Source organism: Pelophylax lessonae, assembly GCF_965119305.1.
Source record: "Pelophylax lessonae genome assembly, chromosome: 11".
In the NCBI taxonomy this organism is placed as follows: domain Eukaryota; kingdom Metazoa; phylum Chordata; class Amphibia; order Anura; family Ranidae; genus Pelophylax; species Pelophylax lessonae.
Genome location: NC_138778.1, coordinates 215,011,234 through 215,025,367, shown reverse-complemented (window position 1 = coordinate 215,025,367; position 14,134 = coordinate 215,011,234). Strand labels below are relative to the sequence as shown.

The following is a 14,134-nucleotide window of genomic DNA, read 5'->3' as shown; positions in this document are numbered from 1 at the left end:
GCATTTGTGCTGGGGGGATTTGGGGAATGGAGGGGGCAAATAAATGTACTGGAGGAGGGGAATTTCATCAAAGAGGGGGGGGCAATTTGTACTTACTTGTAGAAGGGGGAATTTATGCTTAGGGGGCGATCATGCAGTTTTTTTTTTTTTAAGGGGGGCATTGGCTGACACATAATACTCATACATCTTGGGGGGAGGGGGTTTGCTGACACATAATACTCATACATCTTGGGGGGGGGGGGTCGCAGTTTGACATGTTCGCCCTGGGCTATAGGTGACCTTGTCCCTACTGACCAATCAGAATCGCTCTGATCAATCCCAGAGGCCGTGCAGAAAGAAGTGGGTACCGACAGCTGATCACCCACGCGGTACGGCGGTGACTTGGGGGGGGGGGTGTGGGGAGGGTGTACGGTGTTAGTTCACCTTTATATCTTTTTCTAAAAAGGTGGACTAACATTTTAAGGCTCTGTTCCTACCCATGGAGGTGCGACAGCGCGTGCGCTTGTGCGATTTTAAGAATTAATGGCTGCGCTTTGGGATGCGATTTTTTGTGCGTCGCATCCCATATCGTGAGCTTAGCTTAAAGGAAAATGATAAAATAATAAAAATAAAATAAACACAGTATAAATGGGTCTGTGTAATTAAAAAAAAAAAAAAAGCAAATGTAAACGTATAATAAAAAAAAAGAAAGATAATTCCTGTATAAATAGTCCTGTGCAATTGCAATAATAAAAGGAAATGTAAGCTTAAAAAAATATGATAATTCCTATTTAAATATTTGTGTGTAATTCCAATAAAAAAGGAAATTGAAGTTTAAAATAAAAAATGAAAAAAATAAATAAAAAAAAGATTAATCGTATGTAAATAGTGCTGTGCAATTCCAATAAAAAAGTAAGCTTAAAATTAAAAAAAAAAAAAAAAAAATTCTAATTCATATGTGAATAGTTTTGTTCAGTTCCAAAAAAAAAAAAAAAAAAGAAATGTAAGCTTAAAATAAAAAAAAAAAAAAAAAAAAAAAAAGAATTCCTATTTAAATAGTTCTATGCAATTCCAATCAAAAAAAAAAAAAAAACGTAAGCTTAAAAAAATATGATAATTCCTAGCTAAATATTTGTGTGTAATTCCAATAATAAAGGAAATGTAAGCTTAAATAAATAAATAAATAAAATAAAAAAATAAATCATATGTAAATAGTGCTGTGCAATTCCATTAAAAAAGGAAATGTAAGTTAAAAAAAAAAAAAAGGAAAAAGAGAAAAAAAGATAATTCATATGTAAATAGTTTTGTTCAAATAAAAAATAAAAAATAAATAAATATATGTAAGCTTAAAAAAAAAAAAAAGATAAATCCTATATAAATAGTTCTGTGCAAATGCAATAATAATAAAAAAAAGAAATGTAAGCTTAAAAAAAAATATGATAATTCCTAGTTAAATATTTGTGTGTAATTCCAATAAAAAAGGAAATGTAAGCTTAAAATAAAAAATAAAATAAAAATTATAAAATCGTATGTAAATAGTGCTGTGCAATTCCAATAAAAAAGGGAAATGTAAGCTTAAAAAAAAAAAAGATAATTCATATGTAAAATAGTTTTGTTCAATTCCAAAAAAAGAAAAAAAAATGTAAGTTCAAAATAAAAATTTTACATTTCTATTAAAAAAAAGATTTTACATAAATCACTCCACCAAGAATTATCATGTTGGGGAGACAGAGGTGTTTTTTTGTTATTGTGTCCTGTGGCCCCAGGCGATAATAAGATGGTACGCAGTGTATCCTGTATTCCACTTCCTGATCAATCATTAGCTCTTAAAGGAATTTTGTTGATCAGAAACTCTCTTACGACAAAAACTTGTTTGCAGGTCTGAGAGCCGGAACAGATCAATATGACGAAGGGACAGACCTGCAAGAGGAGGAGGGGGGGAGTGGGGGAACTGGGGGCGGAGTTTGTTACTTGTTGCTATTTAAAGAACCGGCTTTTTACCAGGTGTCATCAGAAGAAAACCAACCTACTTGACTTTAAAGAAGAAGGAAGAATTACAACTTTCTACTACTTTTTCCTTGTAAGTGCAAAAACTTTATTTCAATTTTATATTTTTTCATATTTTGCTTTGATGATGATTTTTTTTTAACAATTGTCAAGTTTTGCATATTTCTGTATTTTGTGTATTATGTTTGCTTGCATTATTAATCTTTTTCCCCTTTACATTGTATAAATGCCTGTGAATGAATTGGAAAATCTTAATATTGTTAAGTGTACCTGTCTATTGTTAAGTATACAGCCATTTTGATGATATGCTTTAAGCATTTGGTGAGCGCAGCCTGTTGACTCACTAGGACCTGCCAATAGGATGGAGAACGGAGGTACTTCCTGACTCCAGATTCTGGGATTTCACCAGGTCCCAGAAAATTGATTGGCTGGACTATGGTTTGGCTATCAATATGGCTGCCCTTCTGTGTTAGAGTCATGTGGTTTGGTATTTCACTACATACTCTTGTATAAATTATGAAGCTCTACAGCAGCTTTTCTCAATCTTTTTACCCCAGAATAACCCTTGAAATCATTTTTGCGTCTCAGGGAATCCCTGCCAAGATAAGTCCATCGGAGGTCATTAGGAAATTGTCCCTTACATTGGTGGTCAATGGGAAGAATGTCCCTTACATTGGTGGTCAGTGGGAAGAATGTCCCTTACATTAGTGGTCAGTGGGAAGAATGTCCCTTACATTGGTGGTCAGTGGGAAGAATGTCCCTTACATTGGTGGTCAGTGGGAAGAATGTCCCTTACATTGGTGGTCAGTGGGAAGAATGTCCCTTACATTGGTGGTCATTGGGAAGAATGTTCCTTATGTTGGTTATCAGTGGGAAGAATGTCCCTTACAATGGCGATCATAGGGAAGAATGTCCCTTATATTGGTTATCAGTGGGAAGAATGTCCCTTACATTGGTGGTCAGTGGGAAGAATGTCCCTTACATTGGTGGTCAGTGGGAAGAATGTCCCTTACATTGGTGGTCAGTGGGAAGAATGCTTCTTACTTTGGTGGTCAATAGGAGGAATGTCCTTTACATTGGTGGTCAGTGGGAAGAGTGTCCCTTACATTGTTTATCAGTGAGAAGAATGCTCCTTACATTGGCAGTCTGTGGGAAAAATGTCCCTTACATTGGAGGTCACTGGGAAGAATGTCCCTTACATTGGTGGTCAGTGGGAAGAATGTCCCTTACATTGGTGGTCAGTGGGAAGAATGCTTCTTACTTTGGTGGTCAATAGGAGGAATGTCCTTTACATTGGTGGTCAGTGGGAAGAGTGTTCCTTACATTGTTTATCAGTGAGAAGAATGCCCCTTACATTGGCGGTCAGTGGGAAGAATGTCCCTCACATTGGGGGTCAGTGGGAAGAATGTCCCTTACATTGGTGGTCAGTGGGAGGAATGTCCCTCACATTGGTGGTCAGTGGGAAGAATGCTCCTTACATTATGAAACCACCCTACAGTCAGCTGAAAAGATCATTGGTGCCATGCTACTGGCCCTGCCAAGTGGCAACTATGAAGGCAATATCAGACAGGAGGACAATCAGCCACAGCTCAAGGGACCCCTGGAAACCTCTGCAGGAACCCTGATGGAGAATGGATGCTCTACAACATCCCCATCCCTCCACACTATCCCTTTCCCTGTTTACCTTATTATTCTATTCATAATTTAAATAATTTGAGACCAAAATTTAAAGGAAGAACCCCCCCCCCCCCTAAAAAAACAATAACAACTTTAGATAGAGCTTATACTTACAGCCAATTATAGGCAAACTTTCATTTGCTAACTCCCATCGGTTGCCTTTGGTTTTATCCCATTGTATCTTGCATTGTGGCAAGGCTGGACATGTCCAGATTTTACCTATTTACACATTTGCCAGCTGTGGCTTTCAAAATACAATAGCTATTTTACCTAAACTGGAAACTGTCCCTCCCCCCACCCATTTTATTGTTATTATACAGAATTTATATATTGCATTTACACAACGCTTTACAACTTGAGGGTAGACAGTACAAATACAATACACTTTATTACAGTAGGAATCATATAAATAAAAAATTAGTAAAAGTGATTTTCGTATTTATGATATTTAAAGTAACATAAAATAAATTCCTGTTCTTTGAGTAGAAAACAATTCAGAAAGGTGGAGTATATTGCAACTTACATAAAAAGATCCAAATGGAACTATAAAGACACTTTTTACAAGAACTATTCTGTGCCACAAAGTTATAAAGATATCACATAAAATATTTACTATTACAAAGCTAAAAGTGAAACCTTAAGGTTTATAAATAGATTACAAGAAAAAAAAAATGAGAACAAAAAGTGAACACCTGGCTTTACTATAAATGTATAACAGGGTCACAAATGATAATAATCCCTCTAATACTTATTCCTCCAATTCAATGTGATTTTAAAGTCCTTTATATCTGTCACCATATGTTATGGCAGCCAGGCCAGAGATGGTAACGGAAAGGATTGCGATTCTCTCCATTACCAATGGTGGCCTTCCGGCCAGGGCACCCTCCATGCCCATGCTTTCCCACTAGCCCTAAGGGACCAGTTTGGGAATATGTTCAGGATGGGATGAGATGCTCAAAAGACCAGCCTTTCTCAACCTTTTCAACACAGAGGAACCCTTGAGAAAGCTTCCCAGTTTGAGGGAACCCCTGCTAAAAATGACTATATCTACAGCTCATGATACACTAGTGTGATGGTCAGTGGGAAGAATGCTCCTTACAGTTGTGGTCATTGGAAAGAATTTCTCACTTACTGATAGCTAAAAAGATCAATGGTGTCAGTGGGAACTTATCTGAGAGGCAGAACTTGCTCATTGCTCAAGGAACCCCTAGAAACCTCAGGAGAAACTCTAGGCTTCCATGGAACTCTGGTTGAGAAACCCCACAATAGATGCATGCTTGCATCAAATTTTAATACATTTTGTGAGTCTCTGTGTCTGAAGAAGCAGATCTTGTTATATAAAAAACATAACATTGATATTCATTATTCAGAAAAATCTCTCACTTTCTCTTCGTTAAAGGCAGGCCATAGATGATACAATTTTCTTTCCTTCCAACATGGGTGGAAGGAAAGAAAATTGCTTGATTCTCTCATCAACATGTTCAGTGTTGATGGGGGGGAACCCTTCCAAGGAACTATTGTCTTATGCTGGCGGGGAGCCTTCCCGACCAGCAGGACACAATGCAAAAAGTCTGACAGGCTGGTTGTACTGAAGTTGAGATTGATCAACTTTAATACAATCAACCTGCCCATAGATGGATTGAATCTCGGTCTGTTCAGCATTACCCAACTGAGATTCGCCCCCATCTATGTCCAGCTTAAGGAATATTATAGAGAAGATAACATGATAACACAATGTGACCGATACCAAGGACTTTAAATTTGTGACCCTGTTATAGATTTACAGTGAAGTCACGTATTTCCTTCTGTGCTCTTCTTTTCTTTTAAAATGTTTTTTGACCTAGTGATAATAATTTTGTACAATAAAAAAATATAAATTTTTTATGGCTTTGTGACATAGGATAATTCTTTTTAAGGTGTCTTTAGACTCCTATTCGGATGTATGCGTTTTACTTGCACATTAGTCAGAGGGATGGTGACACTTTGATTTATGTCAGCAAAGTATGTTGAACTCCTGCTAAATATATCCAAGAATATATCCTTTATTTAGCAGCTTATACGAGTTTAAAAGTTAATTGCACCCAAAAGGTATATTTCACAATTACTACGTGGGCACTAGTAAATTAGATTACGTGCCCTCATCCACCTACTTTAAGCTACAAGGAAAGTGTCAGTCACAGGCACAGGAATGTAACACCATACTTTGGCTTTGCAATGGTAGTTGGGGAAATGGGGGTACTGATTGGGAAGATACAAAAAGGCAATATCAATTGCTAACAATTATTCCTATACCTGAATTCAGAATATTTGCTATTTTATATAGTGCCTGCCAGTGTAGCTTTTAAACAGTCATGATTTTAAACCTCTAACTATTTCTCCAAAGGTTAACAAAAAATACCCAACATCAAAATGCCATCCCAGAAGAAGACCGAGCTAGATATTGCAAGCTTCGTGACACATGGAGATCTGAACAACTTAAGTTCCGAAGTGGTCAATTTTATCGTTTCCAATGCCCGCATTTGCTTGCCAGACAACATCCACATCTGTGATGGCTCCGAAGAGGAGAACAAGAAGCTCATCCACCAGATGGAAGAGACTGGCATGATCAAGAGACTGCCCAAATATGAGAACTGGTACGTCTATGCTATTGTAGGCTGGGAAAGATTTGAGAATTCATCTGAAATATTACTCATAGAACTTACATTAGCATTTACAGAGTTCACTTGTTAACACTTTTTTTTCTCCTCTCACCATATCAGTTGGCTGGCTCGTACGGATCCCCGCGATGTGGCAAGAATTGAAAGCAAAACTGTAATAGTTACTCAAGAACAAAGAGATACGGTGCCTGTTGCCAAAAGCGGACTTAGCCAACTAGGTCGCTGGATGTCCGAGGATGATTTTGAGAAAGCATTCAAGTCCAGATTCCCTGGTTGCATGAAAGGTACAGCAATGGGGTCCCTAAACGACCCACTGAACTGTGCTTTTAGCACAACTTCTTTTAGGTAATCTCAATGTTTAAACAACTACCTTTGTTGTTAATGTCTATATGGCTTTGTTTTTTTTGGCAGGCCGTACAATGTATGTCATCCCATTCAGCATGGGTCCTATTGGATCCCCACTATCAAAGATTGGCGTTCAGCTGACGGATTCACCCTACGTAGTCGCTAGTATGAGAATCATGACCCGAATGGGAACGGCTGTCTTGGATACCCTTGGAGAAGGGGAGTTTGTTCGATGCCTTCATTCGGTTGGCTGCCCTTTACCACTAAAAAGTAAGTCAACAAGACAGTATTAAAAATGTATGCATATGTATTGCATATGAAGTAAAGGAAATGGCCTCAAGGCAAATCATTAATATTTGTACATGTGTTTTGCAGAACCGCTGGTGAACAGCTGGCCATGTAATCCAGAGCTGACACTCATTGCACACATCCCAGACCGCAGAGAAATCATCTCCTTTGGTAGTGGCTATGGTGGAAATTCTCTCTTGGGGAAGAAATGTTTCGCTCTCAGAATTGCCAGTCGGATTGCGAAAGAAGAAGGTTGGCTGTCAGAGCACATGCTGGTACGAATAAACACCAAACACAGATATTTAAAACTTAAGCCTGTGAAGGTATCCTAAGCTGAGAAACTACATAGGTTGTCATTGCTTTAAGCCCAACACCAAGTTCGGTGTACCCCTGCTTGCAGCACTTCTCCCCATGAATTTTGAATTTTTTTTTTTTAGCATACATAACATTTCAGATCTGTCTTTGGCCTGAACTGTTAGGTACCCTGGTCCTCCTCTAATGCCACATAATAATGTGGGTTTCTGTATCATTCTCCTGGGCATACAGGGTGGTTTGATTGCACATCCTCATGGGGAGAAAAAAAGAGTGCATCACTAGAGCATAAAGAGGCCAAGTAGCGCACAGTAGAGAGCGTGTAAGAGACTTTTTTTTAAAAAAAAGAAAACGTCCACGGAGTTGAGCTTAAAAGCTCTCTTGTTCGAAGTTCTAGTTGCCTAGCTCGTATGTTGACCAAGTTTCAACACTGACTGAGTCACTGACCCTCAAATGTATTCTCTGACCACATTAGTCGCATGTTGGTCATTGACTATCTTCTGCATTTTTATGTGAAATTCTAATTTAAATATCATATCAGATGGTCTTGATCTTTGATTAAAGACCTATAATGAAATTAAGTTTCTCTTAGGTATTATATTAATATTGTATTTCTGTTCCTTGATCCTCACAGATTTTGGGAATCACCAATCCTGAAGGGCAGAAGAAATATTTTGCTGCTGCTTTCCCAAGTGCTTGTGGAAAAACCAACTTGGCCATGATGCGACCTGCACTGCCAGGCTGGAAGATTGAGTGTGTTGGTGATGACATTGCCTGGATGAAGTTTGATGAACAAGGTAATAATCAGTTGACATTTAGAGTACATACAGACTCTAGCAGTTAACAGACCTTTAATAAAAAATAAAAAAAAAGTAGGTGTAAATTATTCTTTAAAGTTTTATCATTTATAGCAGTGGTGGTCAACCAACTTGATGTACGGGCCTCATGTGCAGCCCTTTACATCACCAAAGGACCATATATAATATTCAGCTAATTTAATGCTACAGAAAGCTTCAAAGAAGCAACTGGAGATGGGTTGGGGCACCAGGGCTGCAGTTTGGGCATCATGGATTTATAGGATATAAAAAAAAAACATTTTTTCAAAAAACATAATTGGGAAATGTACCATTAAGTGTTTTCCAATGTATTTTGCCCTCTAAAGAGCATTTATCTTGTTGATGTCTAAATTAGCATACTAATTGGATAATATAATTGATTTTTTTAGGCAATCTAAGAGCTATTAACCCTGAAAATGGGTTTTTTGGTGTGGCCCCTGGAACCTCTGTGAGGACCAACCCAAACGCCATGGAAACCATCCGAAAGAATACCATATTTACCAACGTAGCAGAGACCAGTGATGGTGGAGTCTACTGGGAAGGCATGGATGTGAAACTAGAACCAGGAGTCACTCTGACGTCGTGGAAAAACAAAGAATGGACACCTGAAGATGGTAAGACCCCCAGGGGCGCATAACTCTGAAAATAACACATTTTATACAACAGAATGCTTTAGCCCCATTCTACCATAAAACAGAAAATCCAAAGATCAAATTGAGCAAGCGTAATTCTTGTTCAAGCATGTCATAATTTTAATTTAGTCCACTAACTAGGTTTAACCCATAATATTTTTATACTTTTCTTAAATATGGGGCATTAAGTATGGGTAAACCTTCCAAAAACTTTAATTAAACACTAAAATAATCCTAGAATGATCCACTCTCATATTACAAGGATTTGAACAATTAATTTTAATAAATGGTCAATTGTTCCAGGTGAACCTGCTGCTCATCCCAACTCTCGCTTCTGTACTCCGGCCAGCCAATGCCCAATCATTGACTCCGAGTGGGAATCTTCGGAAGGTGTACCTATCGAAGGCATTATCTTTGGTGGCCGTAGACCTGCAGGTATGTAATCTAAAGCTAAAAAAAATGAAACTCAACATGTAAGAAAAAACAAAAATAAAGGAAAAATAAAATTAAATTTTCATAGATTTGCTGTAGACTGTTGAAAATCAGTTTCTTGTCTTGAATATTACAGTTGATTTGTTTATGGTCTTATGTAACCAGTTTGTCACTATAAATTCTAGGTGTGCCACTGGTTTATGAAGCAATGAGTTGGCAACATGGTGTCTTTGTTGGGTCAGCAATGAGGTCTGAAGCAACAGCTGCAGCTGAGCATAAAGGTGAGTAACCATAAAAGTTTACCCATATCAGCCATCCTATTAGCATCAAATAATAAACACTAACTATGGTGGCTAAAGGGAGTAACTGAGAACTTATGTTGGTTCTTTTGTAGGCAAGGTCATCATGCATGATCCGTTTGCCATGAGGCCTTTCTTTGGATACAACTTTGGCCGGTACCTTGCCCATTGGCTAAGCATGGAGCACCTCCCATCTGCTAAACTTCCTAAGATCTTCCACGTCAACTGGTTCCGAAAAGACAAGCAAGGAAACTTCCTGTGGCCTGGTTATGGAGAAAACATTCGAGTTCTCGAATGGATGTTCAACAGGATCAATGGAGAAGACTGCGCCAAGGAGACACCTATTGGCTACATTCCCGCTGAAGGCTCTCTTAACCTGAAAGGGCTCGGAGACATCAACATGGAAGAGTTGTTCGAAATATCCAAAGAATTCTGGGAAGATGAAGTCAAGGACATTCGAAAATATTTGGATGACCAAGTTAATGCTGATCTGCCTTACGAAATAGAGTGGGAAGTGGATTCTTTGGCGGAGAGGTTGAAACAGTTGTGAAGGGCAGAGCAAGTCGATATAGAGCACTTTGTTTCAGTTTTAGAGACTCACTTATTTCTAAAACGAGAACCTGGGTCCCCAGCTGAATAAATAAGCACATGGTTCCTATTCTGTACCACATAATCTTGGGCTTTTCGATGTAACGGGGGTGACCTATGTAGTAGTTCGTACTGTATCCTGTCTTCCTTTCTTTCTATATTCCTTCTCTGCGTTATGTATTGTAAAAAAGAGAGGGTGGAGTAAAAAGGAGGACTAAAAAAAATATCCTAAAGCTTGTAATAGGAAAACTTAAGTGTGAACGTCAAAAGTGAATGGGAGATAGGAGGTCGTAGTTGAGAATCCTGAGAGTTCTGGAGAAGAAGGAGCACTTTAGGAGAATTTAAGAGAAAGTACATTTTTCTTGTGGTAATGCCTACTTTATAAATTTTATACCTAACTATATATTCTGTTTATATATTTTAATACTCGTGTCATTATTTTCTCAATGTCATTAAGTGCAAAATAAATTGTTTTTATAAGAAAATAATAAAGGACTTGACATTTAATATTTTGGGAAACAGAGGTCCAATAAAGAACACAATACCTGGTTAGTGATTTATACTGCACATATGTTACATATTATTATATATTATTTATTATGAAGTCCATGCAGATATAAAAAAACACCAGTAGTGTATGTATCACAGTAGGACTTGGTATCAGCAGCCTGTGGTCCACGAACAGCAAGATTTATGCCTCGTACACACGCAACGATTATCGGCCGACCAATTGGCCGACTTTTGTCCAGTGTTGTTGTGTTGGTTGGAATGTGCCTAGACTGCACACGAATTTTCTCGACCAACAAAAATCTACTTCAGAAGTGATGTCATGTGCTGGTTTACTTTCCGTGTGTTTTTTCTTCTCTGAGCATGCCCAGTCTTGCTCATCAGATTTTTGTCTGCCGAAATCTGTACTGACTGACGTAAAATCGGCCGTTGTGGTGACGGCCAACAAAAATTTTATAGCCTGCACACCAGATTTTTTTCGGCCGAAAAGTCGGAGTCGGTTGTTGGAAGCATCATACTAACAAGCCGAAAATCGGCCGATCGGTCGTTGGCCAAAAATTCACGGCCGATAATCGTTGCGTGTGTACGAGGCATTAGAAAGGGGAGAAAGAAGCAGCACAAGGAGCCAATCAGGTGGGCTGCAGTGCAAGAACCATGCTGACAGGAGGAGAACAGAGTGACAGAGAGATGAGCTAATTAGTGTGCTGCTTCTCCGTTACTGTCCAATCATAGTGTAGGTCAGGGACAAGACCTGTGTTACCATAGTCAGGGCCGGTGCTAGACTATATTACGCCCTAGGCAAGACCAGCTACTTGCGCCCCCCCCCCCCCGTCCCCAAAAAAATAAAATAAAAAGGGAAGGGGTTAAAAACTCCTCTATGTCATACCCAGTGACCCTGATCTGATGGCTCCTCTATGTTATGCTGTCATACACAGTGACCCCCATATTCCTCTATGCCACACCAAGGGACCCCGATGATCCACCATGTCACACCAGGGGCACCTGATGTTCCTCCATGTCATACCCGGAGACCCTGATGTTTTCCATGTCACACCTGGGGACCCTGATGTTCCTCCATTGCACACCTGGGGACCTCAGTCCCCCATGGCACACCCATGGACCCCAATTCCTCATGGCACACCTGCTGACCCCGAAACCCTGTTACACCCGGTGACCCCTATCCCCCATGGCACACCTGGTGACCCTGGTTCCCTTTCACACCAGGGAACCTACATGTCACACCCAGGGACCCTGATCCCCTGTTCTGGGGACACTCACTAGGCGGTATGAAGAGAGTGGCCTGCACTCTGCCCTCCTTCACCGTGATCCTGCTGATTCCTCCTCCTAGGATGCTCCTCTTCTGGACCACAGTGCTCACCACAGCTCCAACTGGCTCCTGGTGAAGGGAGAAGCAGCAGTCAGAGAACTCCACACGTCCCTAATCCCCAACCTCCTCAGACCATTCCGGTGCCTTGTCTTTTCTGCTCCAGTAAAGGTGCCGCCCTCCAGTGCCAAGCTTGGGGTCAGGTTCAGCTCTCCTCCGCTCCCTGCCTTATATCGACCCAGGGAAATGAACGGCTGCCCACCAGCTCAGTGCAGAGAGTCACTTCCTGCCCAGGGTATACACCACTCAGCTCCAGCCAAAGAGGATGATCATGCAGGCAGCACTCCTGTGGGCTCCCTTCCTGCCTCTTGGGCCCCCCCCCCCAACAGTGGTGGAAAGCCAGGGCCTGGTAGTTTGGCCACTGCCCCAGACACCTGGCATCTTCCTCTGTCCATTCTTCCTCCCCCACTGCCGCCCCCTCCCCTCAACTTACAAGGATCATTCATGATGGACAGAGAGTGCCACTTCATGGCTGCGCCCCTAGGTTGCAATGCGCCCTAGGCAGCTGCCTAGTTTGCCTAGTGGAAGCACCGGCCCTGACCATAGTAGAGAAAGATCAGGGCCCCTTCCCTGCTAAACCTGTGCTGTGTGGCAGAGCTTCATAAACCTAAGGACTGGATGGACAGAAATAATAATACCTTGGCTTGTAGAACAGCTCAAGAAAAAAAAGATAAAATGTGTCCTCAAGACAGAAGAGAAAAAAGTGTACTTGAATAAGGGAACTGTCGGAACGTGCATACATGGAAGAAGAAACACAAAATAAAAACCAGATTGAGCTCAAATGTGCAAAAATGCATAATGTATCCCTAGATCGACATATATACAGTATATAGGAGACCTGGTAAAGTAGTCTGAGCTAGGGCTTTTTTTCTTAGAGAATAGGTGCAGGAACTCCCACTTTCGGGGTTACCCCTTGTCTCCGCCCCCCACCTACCTCCGAGCACCGTTCCTAGGTTCCACCCTCTACCCACCTCCCAGTACTGCCCCTTTTAGAGAATACAGAATCAAGTGGTACTAAGTAATTTGTATGGGATTTGGTAATGATAACAAGAAAAGAAGAAAAATAACAACAAAGGACCCCCCAGAAACAGTAGATCCCACCAGCAACAATGGACTAGCCACAACAAAATACTCCCAGACAACAATAGACCCTCAGCAGCAACAACAGATCTCCCCACAGACAGCATCAATAGACCTTCCAGCAGCCATTTACAATAGACGGTTCCCCTAACAGTAGATCCCTCTCAGCAACAACTGACCACCCCCAAGTAACATAAGACCAACCCCAGCAACAATAGACCCCCTCTGTAAAAACAGATCCCTTCCAGAGGCAATAGGTCCCCCAGGAGCAACAGTAGACCTCCCCGGCAACAATAAACCCCCCGCAAAAATATATCACCTCCAGCAACAATAGATCCCCCACCAGCCAGCATCAAAAGACACCCAGTAGGAAAGCCCAGCACCCCTTGCCATTACATACATTCAGCGCTGGAGGTGGCGGAACTGCGTCCCCCCGCGTTCCCGCTGAAAAAAAGCCCTGAGTCTGACACATGTAACCATTAAAGAAAAAATAAAAAACTTTATTAAACACTTAGGCCTCGTGCACACTGGACGTTATCGAAAAAAAAACATCAGTAGAAAGCTGTAGCTGTAGAAGGAGTTCCCACAAAAGCTTATGGCTCAAAAACGTTGATAAACGCTGAATAGCCACGTTTTTTGGCGTTTTTCAGCATTTTTAAGCTTTTATCAGAGTTAGAGCGTTTTTACAACTGAAAAACGTCTCTTAAAACTCACTAGTTCTGGGTTTTTCTCCAGCCAGAAACTGCCCCTGCCAAAAACCACTGATAACAGCCTATGTGTGGATGGACACATAGGATGACATGGTAAAGAGTTTATTGGCTGCAGAAAAAAACAACTGATGCCAAAAACAGCCGCTGTAAAAACGTCCCGAGTGCATGAGGCTTTGTAATCTAGAACCGGGTTTCTCAACCAGGGTTCCTCCTGAGGTTGCTAGGGGTTCCTTGAGAAATCGGCAATTTCTCCCTCTCAGATAAGTTCCCACTGACACCATTGTTCCTTTTAGCTATCTGTAAGGGGGTAATTCTTCCCAATGATGAGCAGAGTAAGGAGCATTCTTCCCACTGACTGTCACACGAATTTGTCATAAGTTGTAGATTTTTAATTTTTAGCA

At 40.6% G+C, this 14,134-nt stretch overlaps 1 protein-coding gene across 1 annotated transcript; it reads left to right on the top strand.

The window, feature by feature from the left end:
• The first annotated feature begins 2,003 nt into the window (after window positions 1-2,003).
• Window positions 2,004-10,276, top strand: PCK1 (phosphoenolpyruvate carboxykinase 1). Its single transcript, XM_082271603.1, has 10 exons — window positions 2,004-2,059; window positions 6,047-6,296; window positions 6,423-6,604; window positions 6,732-6,935; window positions 7,041-7,228; window positions 7,900-8,062; window positions 8,491-8,715; window positions 9,037-9,168; window positions 9,351-9,446; window positions 9,560-10,276. The coding sequence occupies exons 2-10, from the start codon at window positions 6,073-6,075 to the stop codon at window positions 10,012-10,014; spliced, it is 1,869 nt and encodes a 622-aa protein (XP_082127729.1). The 5' UTR covers window positions 2,004-2,059; window positions 6,047-6,072; the 3' UTR covers window positions 10,015-10,276.
• The last annotated feature ends 3,858 nt before the right edge of the window (window positions 10,277-14,134 follow it).